The sequence below is a fragment of the Alosa alosa genome, chromosome 2 (assembly GCF_017589495.1).
Source record: "Alosa alosa isolate M-15738 ecotype Scorff River chromosome 2, AALO_Geno_1.1, whole genome shotgun sequence".
Taxonomy (NCBI): Eukaryota; Metazoa; Chordata; class Actinopteri; order Clupeiformes; family Clupeidae; genus Alosa; species Alosa alosa.
Genome location: NC_063190.1, coordinates 18,435,690 through 18,460,971, shown reverse-complemented (window position 1 = coordinate 18,460,971; position 25,282 = coordinate 18,435,690). Strand labels below are relative to the sequence as shown.

Sequence of the window (25,282 nt, the reverse complement as noted above, 5' to 3'; positions counted from 1 at the left end):
AGTACCAAAACATGATTAGTTCATAGATTTCACATGTAAAACAGATCAAAACAAAAAACGATGGTTCCATGCTATCCATGTGTTGCTATCCGAAACCAAAGTTTCGTCTACCCCGGTCTTTCAGTGTCCCGGGAATCCTTGACAGAAATTTGGACATGCGAAAAAGAAAAAAAATCTGACTAAACCTAATAACACAATTCCCCATACTAGGACATGAATGGGTTAATTAAGGGTGGCCATCTCCAGCAGAGCGCAGTGTAATCTAAAGCAACGTTGCCTATGTAACGGGCTCTCGTCACACAACACAAACTGTCATAATTAACAACTGGCTGCTATAATAAATAGTTCATCCAAGGCTATGTAGCCTATTTAAAACAGACTATATTTAATAGCCTACTACCCTAATCGAGTCTATGAATGGGAGCGCAGTAGGCTAGACTTTTTCATGGAAACAGGTTTCACAAGACCTGTTTGCTCCGCCTCCGAAAGAAAAAGTTACAGCCTACCTTGTGGAAGTTAGAATGGTCGTAATAGCGTCACACTGGACTTTGTTTTAACCTTTATCTATTAAACTGTACATTTTATAACCAAAATTGTATAATCTTAACACAAGACTGTCTGCCGAGGCCCAATTCATCCCATGATTCGGAAATGGATATGCTTGTTCGCTGTGCTGGCCGGATTCGCCACACCAGGTGAGTTAGTGAGTGGGTGTTTCAGGTCTGTTTGCAAATTCAGAGAAAAAGATCGGTTGTAGGTAGGCTACTGAGGTAATTTTCTTCCCCAGCAATCGGGTTGAGGCTATTATTATTTTTTGACTATGGAAGAAGACCCCACTAATCAGTCTAATGTCTAGGCTATTTCTTGGGGAAGAGGCCTATTCGTATGTCCGCCATTTAGGTTAGGGCCTACGAATAATGCCAAAGTTGCTCACGAGCGGATTTTTTAAAAATTACGTCTGCTGGGTTTACAACTTTAGTTAATAGTTCCAGACAGGCTGCCTTTATGCAAAGTAGTGCGGGAATTCATTTTGAATCATTGTTTGACTGACACCTGTCGCAGCGCTAATTTATTAGGCTAATTTATTCTATCTTATGTTGACACCAACCCTGCAACTCAACCATTTGACAAAATGGTCACCAAAGAAATTAAATGGCAAAAACCTTAAGTTGTTTAGTAGTAGCATTATACACCCAACACTTGGAGCATACACCCAGTAGGCCTATGCCGTTGTTCAGGAAACTATTCTCATACCAGATAAGCAATGCAGGAGGCTATCACTGCCATTCTCTATGGAATTGCAAGTGAGTGAGTAATAAAGGACAAAGTATATCAGCATATTGTAATGAGTGGCCCGATATAGGAGACTTTTTCATGACATTATTGTTAATGTGTGTGTGTGTGTGTGTGTGAGTGAGTGTAAGTGAGTGTTTAAGAGAGAGAGACACAGAGTTCAAATCAGCTGTATGTGGACTTAGTTGCATAGCAGAGGTATGTAGTCTGTATAGTGTTGTTAAAAGGAGTGGTGTTGTAATCTGTATAACTTAGGTTGATCGAGACATTGTCGTCAGTGTCTTGGAATTGGTAGTTTGAAGGCCTCCGAATGCTAGGACTGTTTGAACTAGATGTACCGCATAGCGGTACAAAATATGACCGCCGCTCAGTCCTGTACATCCGTTCCGCGAAAATAAATCACGCTTCAATTTGTCTCCATATTTACTCCATCCCCCACTCTTGAAACTTTTGTGTATGCTTGTTTGGCATGCCTGAGTGTGTGTGTGCGGCTGCACAGAAAGTAGCCTACTGGTGCTGAAAAGGTGAATAGATTGTAGAATAGCCAAAGAAGATGTAGCATTGTTATAAAACCTTTAAAATCTCTAAACAATCACAAGTAGGGCAGTTCATCACAGTTCATCCATTGCAACTGGATTGATGAAAGGTCACTTACACCTGTAGGCTAGGCCTACATTGTATTTGGGAAAAGCAAAAGGTATCAGCATAATGTTATTTATTTTTTATGTATTTATAAACAAAAACATCTCTGTCAGTTCCATGCCGTTTTCAACAGCTATCAAAAACAAAGGTCATTTTTGGATGGATGGATTTTTTGTGAATGTTTCTTCTTCTACATAAGATTTTAGTCATCTTTAGTTCATGTAATACTTTATTGTCAATGCACAAATTAAGTAACAGTAGTCTGAAACGTTATTGTTAATGCACAAATTAAGTAACAGTCTGAAACGAAATGCTGTTTTACATCTAACCAGTGGTTCAAATAACTGACATGTCCAAACGGGCCTTGATGAAATGCGTCGCTAGACTGTTCATACACATTTTAACGGGCCAAAGTTGAAGAGCTTTTGTCCGTTCTTGTTCGTGCAAATATAGTCTGATTCATGTTCCCTTGCATTGTGTAACTGAGGTCCATGGCTAGTCTGGCTTTCATCAGACCAAGCTCAATCTTTTAAGAAATCAAAAAATAAATAGCGGGCAGATCAGGCTGGGTTCACCCAGCCTAGTCCATAGGCACCCGATATTGTTTAATTTTCCGATTGAGATATACGCTCTGGCTATTCTAAATGCATAAATGCATCAGGGAGTTATGACAAAACTGTAACTAACAAACTAGATCCTAATAGAAAGCTGTTAGCTTCCCTAAGCTACAGGTAGGATTATAAGGTAGGCCTATTTACAACATAAATTGTCAATAGGCTATGCTGGCGACACAAATAAAATCTCCTTTGGAAACCAATGGCTTACGCCTTACAGTATCAAGCGGACTTAAACTGCCATACACTGTAAAAAGTTTAACGTAAAATTTACAGCAACTTGCTGGCAGCAAATAACCAGCAAGTTGCTGTATTTCACTCTACAGTACACCTACTGTATATGAAATCACAGTACCTATGCCTGATACTGTAAATGCAAACTACAGTAGTACTACCAGTGCTGTAATGTATACAGTATTGAATTGTCTACGTATTTTTTTTAATCACAGTACTTATGGATCATACTGTAACTTAGTACAGTAGTAATACCAGTGCTGTAATATTATATACAGTAATTTTGGGAAATTCATATCCTGCTTTATCTACAGCCAGGATAAATTTGACTAGGCCTAGGTATGGTTTAGGCTACACAAACTTGCATAAATAACCATTGACAACTTGTTATCAGTTTGAAAAGCAAGTACATTTATTCACTTTTTTCCGTTTAGAAATTCTGGTGTGCTGCAATGTTAGACCAACGGTTGCAGTCAGCCTGATCCACCACCAGTAGCAGAGTGAAGCAGCACCTAGCAGAAATAGAAGAAAAAAAGATAAACAGTGTTAGATAACAATTTTCAACTGAAACTGAAGGCTACTTACAAGTGAAACTTTAGAATAATCATTTATATATATACTGTATGTTTTTTGAGTTTACTGTCAAAAATGCCAGGCTGAAGATGGTGTTAGCATAACTCAGTTTCAAGAAGGTATATTTAGCTGCTAACGTTAGCCAGCTGGGCGAGCTCATTGATGATGTTTGCTTGCAGCAACACATAGATATATGTACTGATTACGATGAGTTAACGTTACATAAGTTAGCTGGTAGTGCTAGCAGCTAAACCTCCACGTTAACGTTAACCAGCAGCACATCATCTTCAGCCTAACATTGTGACAGCAACATACTAGGCCTAGCACTACTAGCTTAATGTTTTATATAAATTATATGAATATAATAAACTGTAACTTACTGAGAACTAAGGTAGGCCTAATATAAATGAGACTGCCAAAACGTTAACGTAACATAAAACATTAACGTAATGCCACCTTCACAGCAACAGCAACTAGAAGCTATGATAGCTAGCCTAACATTACTTACTTAGTTGATCCAACAAGCATGGATGAGTTTGTAAGTTAGACAGTACAACGTACATAGACTGTACACATGCCCGAATTTAATGTAGTACAATTTCACAATGAAACATTAACGTTACATAAACTAGATGTACCGCATAGCGGTACAAAATATGACCGCCGCTCAGTCCTGTACATCCGTTCCGCGAAAATAAATCACACTTCAATTTGTCTCCATATTTTACTCCATCCCCACTCTTGAAACTTTTGTGTATGCTTGTTTGGCATGCCTGAGTGTGTAAAAAGCGGCTGCACAGAAAGTACCCTACTGGTGCTGAAAAGGTGAATAGATTGTAGAATAGCCAAAGAAGATGTAGAATTGTTATAAAACCTTTAAAATCTCTAAACAATCACAAGTAGGGCAGTTCATCACAGTTCATCCATTGCAACTGGATTGATGAAAGGTCACTTACACCTGTAGGCTACATTGTATTTGGGAAAAGCAAAAGGTATCAGCATAATGTTATTTATTTATTTATTTTTTATTATTTATAAACAAAAACATCTCTGTCAGTTCCATGCCGTTTTCAACAGCTATCAAAAAACAAAGGTCATTTTGGATGGATGGATTTTTGTGAATGTTTCTTCTTCTACATAAGATTTTAGTCATCTTTAGTTCATGTAATACTTTATTGTCAATGCACAAATTAAGTAACAGTAGTCTGAAACGTTATTGTTAATGCACAAATTAAGTAACAGTAGCCTAGTCTGAAACGAAAGGCTGTTTTACATCTAACCAGTGGTGCAAATAACTGACATGTCCAAATGGGCCTTGATGAAATGCGTCGCTAGACTGTTCATACACATTTTAACGGGCCAAAGTTGAAAAAAGCTTTTGTCCGTTATTGTTAGTGCAAATATAGGCTGATTCATGTTCCCTTTGCATTGTTTAACTGAGGTCCATGGCTAGTCTGGCTTTCATCAGACCAAGCTCAATCTTTTAAGAAATCAAAAAATAAATGGCGGGGCAGATCAGGCTGGGTTCACCCAGCCTAGTCCATAGGCACCCGATATTGTTTAATTTTCCGATTGAGATATACACGCTCTGGCTATTCTAAATGCAAAAATGCATCAGGGAGTTATGACAAAACGGTAACTAACAAACTAGATCCTAATAGAAAGTTGTTAGCTTCCCTAAGCTACAGGTAGGATTATAAGGTAGGCCTATTGACAACATAAATTGTCAATAGGCTATGCTGGCGACACAAATAAAATCTCCTTTGGAAACCAATGGCTTACGCCTTACAGTATCAAGCGGACTTAAACTGTCATATCGTATGAAAAGTTGTAATAACATTCACGCAGCTCCATGAGTCAAGGAAAGCCGAATGAAGTAGCCACTTCTAAATGGGACCCACTACACAGTAGCTTAAGGTGTTTTGCTAAAGCAGCCATAATGAAATGAAGGTGTCATTGTTTGATACTTCACACACGCGTTTTTTTAATTTCACAGACTACAACTACCAAGCTGTAATCAAAGCACATCGATTCCCCTCTCACACCCTGCACGCACTTAAAAACAAAATAAACAGGCGCCTCAGTCTCACGCATGTATAGGCAAAACTGTATCAGACCGTGTAACGTTGGTAAATCTTCCATTGCACAGAATGATTTTGTAGCCGCGTGCAATAAATGACAGTCGAAAAGATACAAACAGTGCTGCTATCAATTTGCTTGGTATAACCGCATTTATAGTTTTCTACAAATGCAATCAATCAAATGCCTCCATCACTCAACCAATGCTAACGGTAACATTACCTAGGTCCTTATTGATATTACAAGATTAACGTACCTGCAGTAAAAAAAACCAAGCATGTCCGGAGAAACATCCTTAGATTTATTTTTCGCTTCAAGAAGAAATGGGAATTACACTTCATGTGGAACATCGCCCTATCCTTATTAGATGTTAAGCATGGTAAATTACAGTCCTCATTATGAAGCGCCCATTGTTTTTTTTTTCCAACCCACTTTTAACTTCCAACAAAATTACGCCTCACTGCAACGATGCGCCATCTAGTGGACAAACGACTACTTCTCGCCAATACTGAAAATGCAGCCATGATGATGATGATGATGAATATTTATTTTGGCTTTCTTTTAATCCTACTGAATTTGTAATTATGTATTGATGTGGGCCCTTGAGACCAACATACCATAAAAGATTCACAGAGAACTGTGTCTGCCCTACCCTCCTTGGGGGGGGTCCAGTCCAGCGGGGGCTGCAGATGAAAACGAAAAATGACGGTTCCATGCTATCCATGTGGGGGTACATGCTCACCAAGTTTGTGTACCCGGTCTTTCAGTGTCCCGGGAATCCTTGTTGGTGTACGCCACTAAATGTACACATAAATTATTTTATTGTAAGGCCCCCATGAACGAAAGTACACAAAACTTGGCATGCATTCAGAGGGTGTCATAATGATCCTACTCTTTTAATTTCGTGCAGTTTTGACCTTGTCAGCCAGAGATATTGAGATGAAAACACCTAATTTTTTTTGCTTTTTAATTTTAACTAGGTGGCGCTATACATGAAATAAGTGGTAATGGGATGGGTTGACATGCCCCCTTAAGACCAACATACAAAAAAAAGAAGGTGGACCTCCTAGGCCCTACGGTTCTCGAGATATTCACAGAAAACTGTCTCCGGCCACCTACAGGCCAGTTGGTGTATAGTAACATAAATTAATTTATTGTGTGGCCCCCATGAACGGAATTCCACAAAACTTGGCGTGCATACATAGGGTGTCATAATGATCCTACACTTCCAATTTTGTGCAGTTTTGACTATGTTAGGGTCACAGATACCTTCAATTACACCACCTTTTTTTTACTTTTTTGTGTTTAACTAGGTGGCGCTATACATGAAATGAGTGGTTATGGAATGGGTTGACATGGCCCCTTGAGATCAACATACAAAAAAAAATGGTCCTCCTAAACCCTACGGTTTTCGAGATATTCACAGAAAACTGTGTCTGCCCTACCCTCCTTTTCGGGGGGGGGTCCAATTCAGCGGAGGGGCTACAGATCAAAACGAAAAAACGATGGTTCCATGCTATCCATGTGGGGTTACATGTCCACCAAGTTTCGTGTACCCCGGTCTTTCAGTGTCCCGGGAATCATTGACGGAAATTTGGGCATGCGAAAAAAAAAAAAAAAAAAAAAATCTGACTAAACCTATATGACCGCCGCTTCGCTGTGCGGCGGTCATAATAAATGCTTGCTTACCATTAAGATGGAGCTGCGAACTTGACAGAGTGCTGAACACCGTTGGTCTGACTGACTGAACTGTTGCTCAAAATGATCTGCCGCCGCCGGACAGTTCAAACGTCCGCGGTGGGCACGTTTCAATCACCACGTCAAAATTTCCCAGTAAACCATAAATCCATGACTTTTCAATATCTTTTCAAAATGATGATTTGGATGGAACATCAACATAGTATCAATGTCACCTTGCTATCTGGGAGCTTAACTTTGTATTTATGTGCAAAAGAAAAACAGAAAACCCCAACTGATTTTCCGCCATGTTTTTCAAAAAATTTCAAAAAAGCTGACAAGTGAGGGAGGAGTCAGATTTATTACTGTGTTATGATTCGCAGCAAATTTTATTACTGTAGTTTGACCATTTTGACCATAATTCATAGCGAAACTACAGCAACATACTGTATTCACAAATACAGTACACATTTTTCTCAAAAACAGCAGTGATGCTGTGAAAATCACAGAATCTTGTTACAGTGTATCGTGGCGAAAAGTTGTAATAACATTCACGCAGCTCCATGAGTCAAGGAAAGCGCGAATGAAGTAGCCACTTCTAAATGGGACCCACTACACAGCTTAAGGTGTGTTGCTAAAGCAGCCATAATGAAATGAAGGTGTCATTGTTTGGATACTTCACACACACGTGCTTTTTAATTTCACAGACTACAACTACCAAGCTGGAATCAAAGCACATGATTCCCCTCTCACACCCTGCACGCATTTAAAAAAACAAAATAAACAGGCGTCTCAGTCTCACGCATGAATAGGCAAAACTGTATCAGACCCGTGTAGCGTTGGTAAATCTTCCATTGCACAGAATGATTTTGTAGCACGTGCAATAAATGACAGTCGAAAAGATACAAACAGTGCTGCTATCAATTTGCTTGGTATAACCGCATTTATAGTTTTCTACAAATGCAATCAATCAAATTGCCTCCATCACTCAACCAACGCTAACGGTAACATTACCTAGGTCCTTATTGATATTACAAGATTAACGCACCTGCAGTAAAACCAAGCATGTCCGATAAACATCATCAGATTTATTTGGCTTCAAGAAGAAATGGAAATTACACTTCATGTGAACATCGCCCTATCCTTATTAGATGTTCGCTGCGGTAAATTAGTCCTGGTAGGAAGCGCCCATTGTTTTTCCAACCCACTTTAACTTCCAACAAAATTACGTCTCACTGCAACGATGCGCCATCTAGTGGACAAACGACTACTTATCGCCAATACTGAAAATGCAGCCATGATGATGATGATGATGAATATTTATTTTGGCTTTCTTTTTTAATCCTACTGAATTTGTAATTATGTATGATGTGGGCCCTTGAGACCAACATACCATAAAGATTCACAGAGAACTGTGTCTGCCCTACCCTCCTTTTCGGGGGTCCAGTCCAGCTGGGGGCTGCAGATGAAAGCGAAAATGGCGGTTCCATGCTATCCATGTGGGGGTACATGCTCACCAAGTTTTGTGTACCCGGTCTTTCAGTGTCGGGAATCCTTGTTGGTGTGCGTCACTAAATGTACACATAAATTATTTTATTGTAAGGCCCCCATGAACGAAAGTACACAAAACTTGGCATGCATTCAGAGGGTGTCATAATGATCCTACTCTTTTTAATTTCGTGCAGTTTTGACCTTGTCAACCAAGAGATATTGAGATGAAAACACCTAATTTTTTGCTTTTTAATTTTTAACTAGGTGGCGCTATACATGAAATAAGTGGTAATGGGATGGGTTGACATGCCCCTTAAGACCAACATACAAAAAAGGTGGACCTCCTAGGCCCTACGGTTCTCGAGATATTCACAGAAAACTGTCTCCGGCCACCTACAGGCCAGTTGGTGTATAGTAACATAAATTAATTTATTGTGTGGCCCCCCATGAACGGAATTCCACAAAACTTGGCGTGCATACATAGGGTGTCATAATGATCCTACACTTCCAATTTTGTGCAGTTTTTGACTATGTTAGGTCACAGATACCTTCAATTACACCACCTCATTTTTACTTTTTGTGTTTAACTAGGTGGCGCTATACATGAAATGAGTGGTTATGGAATGGGTTGACATGGCCCCTTGAGATCAACATACAAAAAAAATGGTCCTCCTAAACCCTACGGTTTTGAGATATTCACAGAAAACTGTGTCTGCCCTACCCTCCTTTGGGGTCCAATTCAGCCGGAGGGGCTACAGATCAAAACGAAAACGATGGTTCCATGCTATCCATGTGGGGTTACATGTCCACCAAGTTTCGTGTACCCGGTCTTTCAGTGTCCCGGGAATCATTGGCGGAAATTTGGGCATGCGAAAAAAAAAAAAAAAAAATCTGACTAAACCTATATGACCGCCCGGCAACAATGCGGCGGTCATAATAAATGCTTGCTTACCATTAAGATGGAGCTGCGAACTTGACAGAGTGCTGAACACCCGTTGGTCTGACTGACTGAACTGTTGCTCAAAATGATCTGCCGCCCGCCCGGACAGTTCAAAGCGTCGTTCTTGGGTGCCGCGTTTCAATCACCACGTCAAAATTTCCCAGTAAACCATAAATCCATGACTTTTCAATATCTTTTCAAAATGATGATTTGGATGGAACATCAACATAGTATCAATGTCACCTTGCTATCTGGGAGCTTAACTTTGTATTTATGTGCAAAAAGAAAACAGAAAACCCCAACTGATTTTCCGCCATGTTTTTCAAAAATTTCAAAAGCTGACAAGTGAGGGAGGAGTCAGATTTATTACTGTGTTATGATTCGCAGCAAATTTTATTACTGTAGTTTGACCATTTTTGACCATAATTCATAGCGAAACTACAGCAACATACTGTATTCACAAATACAGTACACATTTTCTCAAAAACAGCAGTGATGCTGTGAAAATCACAGAATCTTGTTACAGTGTATCGTGGCGAAAAGTTGTAATAACATTCACGCAGCTCCATGAGTCAAGGAAAGTGAATGAAGTAGCCACTTCTAAATGGGACCCACTACACAGCTTAAGGTGTGTTGCTAAAGCAACCATAATGAAATGAAGGTGTCATTGTTTGGATACTTCACACACGCGTGCTTTTAATTTCACAGACTACAACTACCAAGCTGGAATCAAAGCACATCGATTCCCTCTCACACCCTGCTGCACTTAAAACAAAATAAACAGGCGTCTCAGTCTCGCATGAATAGGCAAAACTGTATCAGACCCGGTTATAGCGTTGGTAAATCTTCCATTGCACAGAATGATTTTGTATGCGTGCAATAAATGACAGTCGAAGATACAAACAGTGCTGCTATCAATTTGCTTGGTATAACCGCATTTTATAGTTTTCTACAAATGCAATCAATCAAATTGGCCTCCATCACTCAACCAAGCTACTTGGTAACATTACCTAGGTCCTTATTGATATTACAAGATTAGCGTACCTGCAGTAAAAACCAAGCATGTCCGATAAAACATCATCAGATTTATTTCGGCTTCAAGAAGAAATGGAAATTACACTTCATGTGAACATCGTCCCTATCCTTATTAGATGTTAATTTCGCGGTAAATTAGTCCTGGTAGGAAGCGTCCATTGTTTTTCCAACCCACTTTTAACTTCCAACAAAATTACGATCTCACTGCAGCGATCGCCATCTAGTGGACAAGCGACTACTTATCGCCAATACTGAAAATGCAGCCATGATGATGATGATGATGAATATTTATTTTGGCTTTCTTTTAATCCTACTGAATTTGTAATTATGTATCGGCCGTTCTAATACCGATAGTATGTGGGTGCCTGTGTGTGTGTTCATGTGTATATGTGTGCACCGCCATCTACAGCCAATGAGTGTACAGTCACTAAATGTACACATAACCTAATTTTTAGACCCCCATGGATGAAATTCTACGAAACTTGGCATACCCCCAGAGAATGCCAGGTCAATCATACACATAAAATTTGGTGCAGTTCTGAACATCTTAACTGAAGATAGGGGCGATTAAAGCAGAATAATATTGCATTTTAATTTTTTACCGGGGGGGGGGATGCAAATCACAAATGAGTGATTATGGGCCAGGTTGATGTGGGCCCTTGAGACCAACATACCATAAAAGATTCTTCACCCTCAGTGCCACGGTTCAGGTAGTTATTTAGGAAAAACTGTTTTTTTTGCGGTTCGGGGGTCCCAGCAGGGGGGGGGGGATGGTGGCCCCCGGGGACGAAACAAAATTTTTCCGTAAAAGTCTAGTGGGGCTACATACCCACCAAATTTCATGTACCCTGGTGGTTCGGTGTCCCGGGTATCGTTGACCAAAAATTCAGGAAGTAGATGACGGGAAAAATTCTTGAATTGTGTGCGTGTACAAGTTTATGTTTATGTGTGTGTGTGTGTGTGTGTATGTGCGTGCTTGTGTGTTTGCCTGCGTATGTGTGTTTGTGCATGTGCATGCATGCGTACATATGTCTACTGTGTGTCATACGCATGATTACTGTAAATGTATGTGTGTGCGTGTGTATCTGTTTATGCACATGTGTGCACATGGAATGGGTTAACATGACCCCTGGAGGCAAACATACGGAAAAAATGGGTCATCCTAGGCCCTACGGTTCTCAAGATATTCACAGAAAACTGTGTCTGCCCTACCCTCCTTTCGGGGGGGTCCAGTACAGCGGGGGGCCTACAGATCAAAACGAAAACCGATGGTTCCATGCTATCCATGTGGGGTTACATGCCCACCAAGTTTTAGTGTACCCGGTCTTTCAGTGTGTCGGGAATCCTTGTTGGTGTACGGTCACTAAATGTACACATAAATTATTTTATTGTAAGGCCCCCCATGAACGAAAGTTCACAAAACTTGGCATGCATTCGGAGGGTGTCATAATGTCAGCCAGAGATATTGTGGTGAAAACACCTAATTTTTTGCTTTTTAATTTTTAACTAGGTGGCGCTATACATGAAATAAGTGGTAATGGGATGGGTTGACATGCCCCCTTAAGACCAACATACAAAAAAAGGTGGACCTCCTAGGCCCTACGGTTCTCGAGATATTCACAGAAAACTGTCTCCGGCCACCTACAGGCCAGTTGGTGTATAGTAACATAAATTAATTTATTGTGTGGCCCCCCATGAACGGAATTCGACGAAACTTGGTGTGCATTCAGAGGGTGTCATAATGATCCTACACTTCCAATTTCGTGCAGTTTTGACTATGTTAGGTCACAGATACCTGCGATTACAACACCTCATTTTTTTACTTTTTGTGTTTAACTAGGTGGCGCTATACATGAAATGAGTGGTTATGGAATGGGTTGACATGGCCCCTTGAGATCAACAAACAAAAAAAAATGGTCCTCCTAAACCATACGGTTCTCGAGATATTCACAGAAAACTGTGTCTGCCCTACCCTCCTTTCGGGGGGTGCAGTCCAGTGGGGGGGCTACAGATCAAAACGAAAAACGATGGTTCCATGCTATTCATATGGGGTTACATGCTCACCAAGTTTCGTGTACCCCGGTCTTTCAGTGTCCCGGGAATCCTTGACGGAAATTTGGACATGCGAAAAAGAAAAAGGAAAAAAATCTGACTAAACCTATATGACCGCCGCTTCGCTGCGCGGCGGTCATAATTATTACTCTGGATAGTGAGCCAACATCCCAAATGTTATACAAAGAATACACTTCAACGAAACATTGTTTTTTTTCATAATGTTGAAAGTTTATAATATATCAATTACAAGTCAAGTTGTAAATCGTAAATCAGGTTTCTCGGCCAAGTATACTTGCGTATACAAGGAATTTGGTCTCTGGATTTATCCCATCCATGAATTGGTGAACACACAGAGCACACAGTGAACACAGTGAGGTGAAGCACACACTAACCTACTAAGTTAAGCCTATTGTCAGATTATCTATCACTAAATCATTAAATGATGATTCTTGTCTTTTTAAAGTCATAAAGAATAAGGATCTGTGTAGACACATAAACCTGTAGACACATACAACTGTATCTAATATACTAATTTAAATGTTTTCTGGTTCTTGAACTGTACAGCTTGTGTGTAATTCTAAGCGGTATGGTACTGTTGTCTATCTATAATCAAACGTAGGCTATGCCTTCCACTGTCATGCAATTAATTTCTCGCTTCTGGCTCACCACAAACAAAACAATCAGAAAATAAAGCAGTAGCTATTGTTGTAGTGTCATGATGTTGTGAGACGTCCATAGAATTATCCTGGTTGTAATGGATGGACTAGGTTTAATCTCATCATTATAGTGGATCATCAAAAATGTATAAAACCAGTGTGGTATTTATATTTCCTGATGTAGGAGTTCTTGAACACAGATGCAGTAGGCTATTTACATTTTCACCCTTGTTGTTTTCCTGACATGTGCAAATCCTTATTTTGACACAAGGCCAGATGCCACTGTTTTTGTGTGATTAGGTGCATGTTTAGTCTGCTGCAGTCACAGTAAGGAAGAGCTGCAATCCAAGCAGTCTCTGCAGTGTGTCTTCTACAATCACTAAATTTCTCATTATTCAGATTCACTTTTTGTTTTTATTTTTTTTGGTTCCTTAAATACAGATCAGGACAGAAGGTATATTCCACTGTGGTAATACATTATTGCAGGTGTTTTTTGTTGGCCTACCTTTAAAGGAGAACTGCCATTTTTCACATAGATTGCTGTTTCTTAAGCCAAGTACTGATGGTACGAGAGAAAAAAAACAGTGCTACAATCTGGAGGCATCTTTAAAATCTCAGTGATTTCAAGAAACAGAGATCTATGTGAAATATTGCCGAAGTCTTCCTTTCACAAGTCTCCTCTTGATTTTAAAGACAGACTCTGGGGCAGAGGGGCCTGGTGAGCTCACACAGCTGACAGTTGCCTCATTAGCTGGTGGGTTTGGCCTTCTTTGCACTTGCTTACCTTGCTACACTACCTGCTCTACACACATGGGCCAGCTGCTGTGGCTGCAACCCACAGCTTCTCTCTGTTGTCCAGAACCCAGTAGGAAGTTGTGGCTACTGCTTTCTTTGACAGAGGAAAGCATTGCTTCCTTTAATAGCAAAGCTTGGTGCTTCAGTCTGCAGAGGCAATATTCTAAGCAGTCTGAGTTCTGTGACTGTAATCCAGAGTCGCTGCCATGCAAAACCACTACTACTGTTTTGAAGTGTTCTCTTTGAGGTCCACTGGCTGCTGACAGTCTACTTGAGCTGATTGGCTCACTTGAGACTCCTCATGGTTGAAATCCAAGCTGTTGTGGTTCTGGTGTTAAATGACCACATCGAATCAAATCCATTTGTCATGGTCTCAATGATTCTCCTGGGGCCTTTAGGAATTATGATGAAGTAACTTGGCTTAGAGGTAGAGCTCCAACCATGAAACGATTAATCGGTTAGTTAGCAACTGTTACATTTATTGCCACCACTTTGGTAATCAGTTAATCGATTTCTGTATTTTTGTTTAAGGAAAATGCCTAAAAATTTGCTGATTAACTTTAACATCTTTTGCTTTACGTACACCTCTATGACAATAAACTAAACATGTTTGCATGTGGATAAAACCATGCATCAGTTAATTTGTTAGACAGCTAATTGATTAATTGAGAAAATTGAAGATACATTTATTGGTTAAGTTAGCTTCTGTGTCCCCCTTCTACATAGACATATCTACATGTCTATGTATACAGAGAGATTTGTCTCAAGTATGTCAATCCTTATCTGTCTGTCTTGTTGATTAACCCTCACGGACCTCCTGACCCACAGGTCTCGTCCATGTGCGGGCCATGGAGGTATACACCAAGGCGAAGGAGGTGGAGGCGGTTAACGGCACGAGCATAAAACTCCACTGCACGTTTAAGTCGACAGAGCCCATCACTGAGGACTCGGCCATCGTGACTTGGAATTTCCGGCCACTGAAACCTGGGCCGGAGGAAACGGTGAGGCATCTGGGAACGGGGAGGATAGTAGTCGGAATACGCTCATGGAAATGCGTGACCTGGATTTGGGGTTGAAGAATGGACTCCAAACACAAAGGCCATGTCTCTAATGTTCACTGCGAAATGACCTTTAACATACTGTAATTTTGCGCCTATTAATTGAGGTTTAGGCTAGACATAGATTTTGCAAAATTTCTTCATTTATGAGGTTAATACACTGGGGCAGGCTATACATTGGAATGTCTTTCTTTTCTTCATTCTTCTTCCTGAGTAATACACTGATCTGATTCTGAATAATTAGGCTACTGGGCACTGTGGTTAATACACAAGTGCGGTCAATACGCAGTTTTATCTTTTTTTAATTTGGATAAACACAGTCACCTGGTAGAACAGTAATATTCTTCACAGATATTTGAGATTTATAGTGCTCTTTGTAAATTTCACTGGGGCCCACATATCTCTTGAGGGATATTCTCTTAAGCATGGCACGGCTCTTGTCTTTGGTCTAAGCTCGTCTTCTAACCGTCTGCTCTCAGGTGATTCACTACCAGGAGGAGCCGTTCCCTCCGACGGAGGGTCGCTTCAAAGGCCACGCTGTGTGGTCAGGAGACGTCATGAATGGGGACGTCTCCATCACGCTCCTCGACGTCCAGTTCATCTTCAACGGCACCTACAGCTGTGAGGTGCGCAACCCCCCAGACTTCCAGGGCTTCGCAGGGGAGGTTGTCCTGAAGGTCGTGCAAAAAGGTGAGTCCATCTTCAGATGGGACAGGTGTTAAAGATGCGGTAAACAGTTTTACTGTAACTTCTTATTCACAAATTTAGCCACAGTTAGAGTCCTGCATCCACCCTTCAATCTATGATGCACTTGCAAAATGATTGGCTGCTAGGAATGTCCATCACTTGATTGATACTCTCGCTAGAAAAAATGCAGAGGTTTCGTTTTCCGGACATTTTGATGATATGCTGGTCAAATATCCTATTATCGCTTCTTAATTAGTTAAGTTGAGGAAAACTGGAGACAGGCTATGTAGCTTAAAGAATGACATAATCAGGCTGTATAGAATGCAACATGTTCATTAGCCTAACTTAAACATGCCTACCAAGATCTAGCCAGTATCTATGTTTTCAAGGATAGCAAGAGTCCGCTTCGTTCGTTGTTTTAAAACGGCTACGTTGTTTGTTGCTGCTACCCACGTTATCTCCAGTGGTTCCACTGTTTAACTTGCACATATGTGCACACACAAGAATGAGCGCTCACACCACTCACGTCCGTGGTTCAATGATGGCATTTAATTGTGCCGTAAAATTATCCGCGGACCAGCAATCTCCTCGTAGAGGAGGCCTAACCCTGCAGATCATAGATAGAGAAAGCATAGGCCGACTGTATGCTTTGGGTACAGAACACAGTTGCGTGTCCAGTGTACACGGAGAATGAGTGTCCTGCACGGCCACAGCCCCCACAACTCCACTTCCAAAGTCACTGATTCTGACAGATTCGCCCGACACTTCTTCTTCTTCTTCGAGAATTCCGGTGTGATATTGACCTAAAGTGTATTGAAACATGATACCGAGTGTGAACGTATGTCTCATAGCCCATCTCGGCTTGTCCCCTGCACTCCAAAATCTGGCGCTAGTTAGCCGATGCTACCAACAGCTTTTTCAATAGTGGTGCTTCGGCATCGGGCTAGCCATGCAAATAAATCACTGTTTTACACCCATTTACGAGGCTCAATGTATCTCCACACTTCATTGGTAGACTTCTGAGGGCCCTGACATTTAAAACGAGACATTGAGAACTTTGAAAAAGCACTGGTAGTTTACTTACAAGACGATTTATCATGGATTCCAGTTTCTTCCAGTAGCAGCAACTGGAATCCATGCATTTCCACTGAATTATTTTTGGAATCTGATCCCTTATCATACCTGTTCATTCTTACTCGTTGCTCGACTTATCGTGACTAAATTCAAGATGGCTGCAAACGCTAAACTTCGTGAAGATACTGTCTGTATAAATCGTCTTGTAAGTAAACTACCAGTGCTTTGGTAGTTAGCCAATTTCAATCGGACAATTTGACCGATTTAATTTAATTAAGAGAGATTTAATTTTGTCGGACATTTCATTTTTTTCCGGTAATTACCGGACAACGGAAACCCTGATTGATACACAGATCTGATTGGTCATGTTTACATTTGAATTGCTGAATGCAGAGTGCAGAAAAGTCCTGTGATATTCTCTCGGATCATCTACTGACTAACAGAACATAAAGCCAGACTTCATGTGTCTATATTGTTGACTTAAGAACTGTATGGTTGAACTGTATGGTGTGTTTCATTACCTATGTGCACATGATCAAGAGTTGTTGTGTTTGATGGTATTTGCAGAGATGATTTTGAAAGATGGTGCGTATTTTGATATTTGCCTGGTATACTAACATAGATTGTAGAAAATGTTACAGGCCAGTTTCTCATACATGGATTAAGCCTAGTCGTCGACTAAAAGAAAACGTCAGTAAAAATCTCCATATCTTAATCCATGTATGAACATCTGTCTCTACATAATAGAATATAGACTAATAGAAAAAGTAGAACATTGTCTGTGTTTGGAATAGAATTTGCAGTAGGCTATCCTAAAATCTTACCACCATAATCTTTCACTGCCTTCTCAACCAAGAATGGTGAAAATCAGTAGTCTTCCAAATTATGTAGATTGTGCTGGGTGGAATTACATTAATATCACTCAACTGAAACCTAATCAAAGCCCAGCATGAAAGATGAAGTAAACACGCTGATCATCAGAGTAGTAGAGTCCGTTCTGTTTGAGTGGAGGTGTTTGTGGTGTGCAGTGTTGGTCTCTCCCCATGTGTCTCCAGCCTCCGTCTCCGAAATCGAAATCTTGGCGGCGTCAGTAGGAGGCGGCATCTGTGTGATTGCCGTCCTCCTCGTGGTGGTGGTGGTGATGCGGAAGCGTCTGTGCAAGTGTCACCATGACGACGACCCGGAGGTGGAGATGAGGGAGCGCAAGTGGAAGGACCCTACTGCCTGGTGAGAGGCGGCCCCTGACCCGGGGTCTCCCAGGTCCCCTGCCCCAAACCCGCTGGCTCCTGGACGCTGAGGAAGGTCCTGAGGGGGGTTGTGGTCATCAGGCTCCTCGGTGGTGTTGGAGTCTCCTCTCTTTCCCCTGGGTTTCACACTTGGGTCTTCGGCCATACAAAAGGAAGGGGGGAGCTGAGTTAATGATAAATATGAGCTTGATACTTCATTGTGGCAAAATGCTGTACATATTCACAAATGTGATTAATAGAAGCATCTAGGATTGTTTTTATTTTATATATTTTTTAGATATTCATACATTTTATATGTTGAACATTATAATTATATAGATTTAACAGACTTGTTTTATTCTGTGCTATTGCTGGCTATGTTATTTTATATAAGTCTAGAAAACTTTTCACAATTCAAATTCCATGCATTGAAACATTTTCTTTGTCTTTCAAATTGGCAAATAGAAAAAGAAAATTTAAGAGATAGAACTGGTCCAGAACCACAGTGTTGTTCTGTTCAAATTATTCTCAACTGGCACCAGTATAAACCAGACTTTGTGCCCCAGGTTTATTTACAGCCTTTCAATCTGAAATGTTCAAATCCCTGTACCTTTCCAGAGATAAGGAGTCTGCCCAAAGATAATGACTAGGTCTTTTTTCCCTAAATAAAATGGACAAAATCCATTTAGCAATCCTTAATAAGGGCCTCTACATCTTGGGTTGCCACTGGTGTCAGTTGAAAATATGCTGGCTGCATTCTTGTCATACAGATCTGTTTTATTTCTGCGACCCCCTTATTTATTTTCATCAATATTCTTAAAGACCGTATGACAAGACTGCAGCCAGTCTCTCTTTCTCTCTCTCTGTCTCTGTCTCTCTCCCTGGGAAACTGATCGGTGGGATATGTTTGTGTTTGATTGGGAGGTACAAAGGAGGACCACGGATGTGGTATGCCTGGGCTGAGCTGAGCTGGAGGGTTGGGTTGTTGTTTTGCCTGTTCTTCCATTTGGGTCTGAGAGATTTTGACTGGACTGATGTCGCTCACTGCAAACAAATCAGATCACACGCTGTTGGTTCTGCGACTCGACTCGGGACAGTCAAAGGCTCCTGGGACTTCATCTCCAGTCCTGCGGGACGTGGAAAGGGACCGCGGTTTTGTTGAGAAGCAGAGGTGTGCTCCCTTGCCGCTGTCTCCACTGGAGGAAGCAGACCTTTGGCGCTCCAGGGCTTGTGGGTAATCAAAGGCCAACTATGTTTCTTTCCCAGGCTGTTGTAAGCTTTCAGGGACAACAGAAGGTGTGTGAAGGTGTTGGTGGTTGTGTGTGCGTGTGTGTTTGTGTGTAAGCTGCATGTGCTCATAAACCATGTATGTCAGCAAACTAGAGGAGGCCATCCACCTGATGGTAGTGGAGAAGGCTCTAGAGGTGGACAGCTCTGACGATGAAGAGAGCGATGATGATGATGATGACGAAGAAGATGATGATGATGAAGATGATGATGATGATGACGACGATGACGATGATGACGACGACGATGATGATTAGCACAGATAACCTCAGCGCAGACTGCTGAGCTATAGCAGGAAAAAGTAGACTTTGAGAAAGCACTGTCAGTATTGTCTGACAGACGATGCCTAACCCATCACCGTCATGATGTGCCTAGCCCTCTCAAACCACTGCTGGCTACTGTAGAGGTATCCATCTTTTTAAAAGTAAACCGTAAAGAATGCAGTCCATGCTAGGTTCACCACCATCACTTGATCTCCTTCAGTTCTACCAACTAAAAAATGGGCCTAGTTTAATTTCCCTTTAAATGCTGGTTTGTGCCACTGATATCTTTCTAGTGCTGGAATGGACCAAGTGATGTGGTTGCTACAGCTGTTGTGTGTGTGTGTGTGCACGCGCGCCTATGCCAACAAAGAGGTGTGTCCACATCTTGGTGAATGTATACCCAGAATGCTTTTCTCTGTTCCTGCAGCCATGCTGTATCATGGGGTGTGTGTATGGGAGCGTGCGTATGTGTGTGTGTATGAAAACATGAGACAAATGTGGGTGTGGTGTGGTGAGAGACAGACAGACAGAAATGTAATTGTAATGCATTACAGGTTTTGGCTTATGAAGCTGTTTGTACAATAGTGGGATATGACATTTTATGTGTATATAAGATTTATTGCAGAAAATATTGCACTGCCTTTTTTACATTGTTGTGTCTTAATGTCAGTCAAACAGATCAACTCTAAAATGTAACATCTTACATTTTCTGTAACATTCCTATTTTCTGTAAATTGCACAGATATGATTGTATTTTAAGAACAAATAAATGTTGAGCTTTTCTGAGCACTGTTGAATTTCCATAAGTAATAAATAGTTACTAGACTGCAGCAGGTAGAATCTATCTACACAAGAATGAATCTCAGCATGACTAAACCTGTGGTCCAAATGTGTCCATACTTGTGCGAGAACAGGAAAAGAGGAATGGATGTCTTTTTGTCACACCACTTTCATTTGTCATCCATATCCGGTGAAAAAGTTGACTATTAATTCAGCCGTTATGGGAATTTAGGAAAATTAACATTAGAATTATTGAACGTTAGAATACGTTACGAACGTTAGAATATCTGGGTTCATTCAAAGCCTTATGGGTTCATTGAATTCAACATGGAATTTTAGAACCTTACATTGTTGCTGAAGGGCTGGTCCGGCCCATGTCTTTGTATTGTGTTTGTCCTCGTCTCGCTAAACCTGAATGGGCCAGATTCAGTTTGACACAGATCATTAAGCCCAATCCCTGTGTTCTTACACGCCATAGATACCTCAGGGATTTGAGTTGTCGGTGTCATTATTATTTTTTTCTGTTTAAGATTAAGAACAAATTTTAACCTGCCGAACCCCCCTGGTGAACCTTATAGTACAGTACGCTGTGTTTGGAAAATAGGGTACCGCTGGATTTTCACATTTTTGCATATTTTGCTAATATAGAGTCTAAGGAACAAGAAGTCTTCAAATTTTCACGATCCATCTTTAGTGTTTTTTTCTGTATGTTTTAAAATAAGCGATTATATCTAGTCCGAAAAGTGATTTTCACATTTTCTTCTAATTTTTTGACAATTAATTCCACTTTTTGCACACAAAACCCCCAGATAAAGTAGAAAGGTTGTTGGTTCTAAAACAATATCCATAGTTTTCAAACTTTGAGTGTCTGAAAAGTAAAAACACCTCCACCCTTGTTGCCTAAGTCAAAAACGATTTCTTAATCTTTGCTTTTCTTGATGCTTTCCTTGACCTGCCATGTCATTCTATTGTCTACCTTAAGAGAAATTTGTCTTGGAAATAATCTATAATAGTACAGGCAACACAGTACACCATTACGTGTCATAGGCATGGGTAGTTGAGTAACAGTAGGCAAAATTAACAAACAAAAGAATATAAGGTACAAACAAACAGACAAACCACGGATGGCCCTCTCACAGCCTGAACTAATACAAAAAACAAATAACTCAAGGGAAAACATTGCTCAGACACTAAACCATGTGCATTTGCTCTCTTTAAAAGCAACGGGTTATCCACAGCCAACAGGCCGGGCGTGCGAGAGAAGCAATGAAGTCTTAGAATTAAGAATAAAGCCATGTTCTTCCAACAACAACAACCACAAACACCCATGCGCCAAAAAATTCAAATGACCGGCATTGTTCTCCCAGAGAGGAAGCTACGTATATGATCACCACCCACGGGTGGGCGTGTGCGCCAGCGCTGCATGTCAGCCTTTCCACATACACACCTGGCTTTAAAGTTCACCGTCCTGGTATCATACCTATCTACTGCCAAGGCCTGAAGGGGACGGGGAGAATATTTACTTCTGCTACACTGGCAGAGAACTCATGTGAAACAGACTGTGGGAGGTGGAAGGGGTTTGAATGCTGTCCGGCAGTATTATGAGTGGAACATCTTAAGGGGGCCCACTTCCCCATACAGCCTAATCTTATAGTGTGTGCCAATTCCATCAAGACATTCCACAATTTCATACTTGGTAGACATCCATGTATCCTGGATTTTGTGGCGACCGTGAAAATGGTTCTTGCAAAAGAGTTGTTACATGTAATGTACATGTACATTATATTTAGCAGACACTTCTTGACCAAAGTCACTTACATACTGTATGTCAGCTATATTACAAGGGATCACATTTTCCCCAGAGCAACTTGGGGTTAAGTGCCTTGCTCAAGGGCATAACAGTGAAAGCCTGGAATTGAACCGACAACTTTCAAGCTACTGCACGCTAGCCCAGCTCCTTAACCACTACACTACCACTGCCCTCTAGAAAAAGATTAGGAGTGCCAGGTGGTAATATGGGTACAGTGTCAGGACCGCACACTGCAATCTCCCAGAAGAGCTAAATTTATTGAGTTAAAAACATAACACAACGTTTCGACCCACCAGGGTCTTCATCAGGTAGGTCAAAACGTTGCGTTATGTGTTATGATTGCAGTGTGCGGACAACTACTCTTCTTTCCTTGATAAGCTTTTTTGTCCTGCACCTGGCCTCAGTGAGGTGGGATGTGCATACAACCACTTTGAAGAGGACTACAGTGGTAGGACCACCATGCCTACGATATGCCACAGCCTCTTTTAAGTGTCTCCTAGCACCATCATAGACAGAAGTCAGGTACTCTTGATGTTGCACCACCCAATCAGTCGGTGGACTGTCCCTGTGGTCACCTCCAGTATTTCCAAGTAGGTGGTCGACTGGTAACTGTGGCTTCTGACCGAACATTAGCTCGTATGGGGAGTGCTGTGTGGACACGGTGGTATTATAGGCGAATAGGAGCTGAGGGAGCAACTGAGGCCATTTACGCTTCTTTTCAGGGGGTAAGGTCCTGAGCAAGTCATGAAGTGTCCTGTTGAAATGTTCACATTGACCATTCCCCTCTGGATGATAAGTGGTGGTTCTAGTCTTTGTTATGATGTATGTGTCACACAGGTGCTTCAACAGCTCCCCCTCAAAGCTGCACCCCTGATCAGAGTGGATTCTCCTTGGCACGCCATACACATAGAACTATCTCTCAGTTAGAAACTTAGCTACGGTGGAAGCTCTCTGATCAGGGGTGAGAAAGGCCTGGGTAAACTTTGAGAAAACATTTGTGACATTCTCTTGTCCTGTGCTAGCCCAATCCAAGAGAGTAAAGTCAATGGAGATTATCTACAAAGGCTTAGTGGCTAACATATTTCCCAAGAAGGTTCTGGCTTGGGTTGTCTTGCTTTAGCAACCACACAGTGCCACACTCAGAACACCACTTTTGCACCTCATGCCACATCTGGGGCCAGTAGCACCTCTGTCATATCAAATCTGTGGTCCACCCCCAGATGGCCGTAGTTGTTGTGTATGCTAGTGAGCACTTCAACTCAACACCTTTGGCAGTAAAAGCTGCAGCACTGGATCCCTGGAAGGAGGAGCCTGGATCGCTCGGTACAAGGTCCCATCCACTTCCTGTATCTGGGACCACTGCTTTATTAACTGGATACAAGGATACAAGGAAGTTTATTGTCACATGCATATAGTTACTGGAAGTAAGAAATGCAGTGAAATTATGTCTGGTGTCAGCCTATTTGTGCATTTATGGGGGGGGGGGGTAAAAAGTGCAGTAGAAGAGGGGTTTAGTAGATTAAGTGGCAAGGGCTGCATAAGAAAGGTGGGGGAGGATTGGGATTGGGGTGGGGGCACCAACAAGGAGCACCCAAGAGTAACAGGGGCAAGGAAAAACTTACCTAGGAAGAAACCTTGGGCAGATCCACGGCTCAAGGGGCTAACCCAACTGCCAGGGGTCTTGGTGTGTGTGTTGGGGGGATGACAGGGGAGATGGGATAGTGTGCTGTGTATGTGGGGAGAGGGCAGTGTGCAATATGTGAGTGGGAGAAGCTTCCTCATGAGACAATGTGTTGTGTATGGGGGGGGGGGGGGGGCAGTGTGCAGCAAGTATGTAGAGGAGGCTTACTGTAGCAAGCAGTGTGCTGTATGTATGTGAGGTGATGACAGTGATGATGTAAGTGTGTGTGTGTGTTGGGGATGGGGATGTGCAAAAGTTGGAGAAAGTCAGATATGTGTGTGTGTGTGTGTGTGTATGTGTGTGTGTGTGTGTGTGTGTGTGTGTGTTTTGACGTGTGATGAAATAAGAAAATAAATAAAAGGTCTGTAGCATAAGGAGAGATGTAAAAGTGCTAAAAGTCATGTAGGTGTGTGTGTGGGGGGGGGGTCATGAGTGCTGAGGAGTGAATGAGTGCAAATTCAGTATAGTGTGAATTCTTGGATAGGTGCACTCGAGGCTTGCATGTTGGCAATGGCAAGCGGCAGGGGGACGTCCAGGCCGTGTGACACAGATCGCAAAGTGTTAGTGGGGCTTGTGGGAAGCCTAGAAAGGGTATTGGCATTGCGATTGCGATGGTCCATTTTTTTCTGTGATTGCCCACTTGACTGCAAGGAGTTTGAGTTTCATGGCACTATAATTTGATATGTTCCTCTCACTTGGCCACAAGCCCCGGCTAGCAAAGGCTATTGGTCGCTGTAACCCATCCTTCTCCTGTGACAGAACTGCCCCCAATCCTGCATGGCTTGTATCCGTCTAAGATAAAGGGATGACTGAAATCGGCATAACCTAGGACTGGCGCTTGAACAAGCCATTCTTTTAAGGCTCTGAATCCAGAAAAAGTTCTGAAGGCCAACCTGAACCTGACTACATTCAATGTTAACTATCCAATATTCAGATGTTTGTAATTGAAATGTATGCAAATTAGTGAATAATTATTATATATACTTTTTTGATCCTGTGAGGGAAAAATTAATGAGATATTGTTAAATTACATGCATAAACATATATTTTCAGAAAACTTGTAATCCAAATAAATATTGTATCTACATAAATAATCAACTAGTAAAGTTTCATAAGAATATCAAGGAGTTAAATTTTTTACCCTATTCACCCATTTTATGTTGCCTATGGAGGCCAGTTTTAGGCCGCAAATGCTAATTAGCAGGTTTAAAACTAAAAAAGTAAATATGATATTCAGAATCAGCACCCAAAAATTAGGCAGAATACCCTCTTTACCAGTGTTTTCTCACATTTGACCCCCAAGTGATAGTAGTCCCAGTCTTAATTATGCAT

General features: G+C 41.4%; 1 protein-coding gene across 1 annotated transcript; it reads left to right on the top strand.

Moving 5' to 3' along the window:
* Positions 1-471: 471 nt before the first annotated feature.
* Positions 472-20,466, top strand: mpzl2b (myelin protein zero-like 2b). Its single transcript, XM_048238147.1, has 5 exons — positions 472-695; positions 14,913-15,085; positions 15,622-15,832; positions 17,959-18,130; positions 19,505-20,466. Exons 1-5 carry the CDS (start codon positions 641-643, stop codon positions 19,671-19,673), a joined length of 780 nt encoding a protein of 259 aa, XP_048094104.1. The 5' UTR covers positions 472-640; the 3' UTR covers positions 19,674-20,466.
* Positions 20,467-25,282: the final 4,816 nt, after the last annotated feature.

Bases quoted from the DNA above. Each gene is read 5' to 3' on its own strand.
- mpzl2b (XM_048238147.1), top strand. From the start codon at position 641: ATGATTCGGAAATGGATATGCTTGTTCGCTGTGCTGGCCGGATTCGCC. The intron at 696-14,912 runs GTGAGTTAGTGA...CCTGACCCACAG, and splicing joins GGCCGGATTCGCCACACCAG to GTCTCGTCCATGTGCGGGCC. The intron at 15,086-15,621 runs GTGAGGCATCTG...GTCTGCTCTCAG, and splicing joins AACCTGGGCCGGAGGAAACG to GTGATTCACTACCAGGAGGA.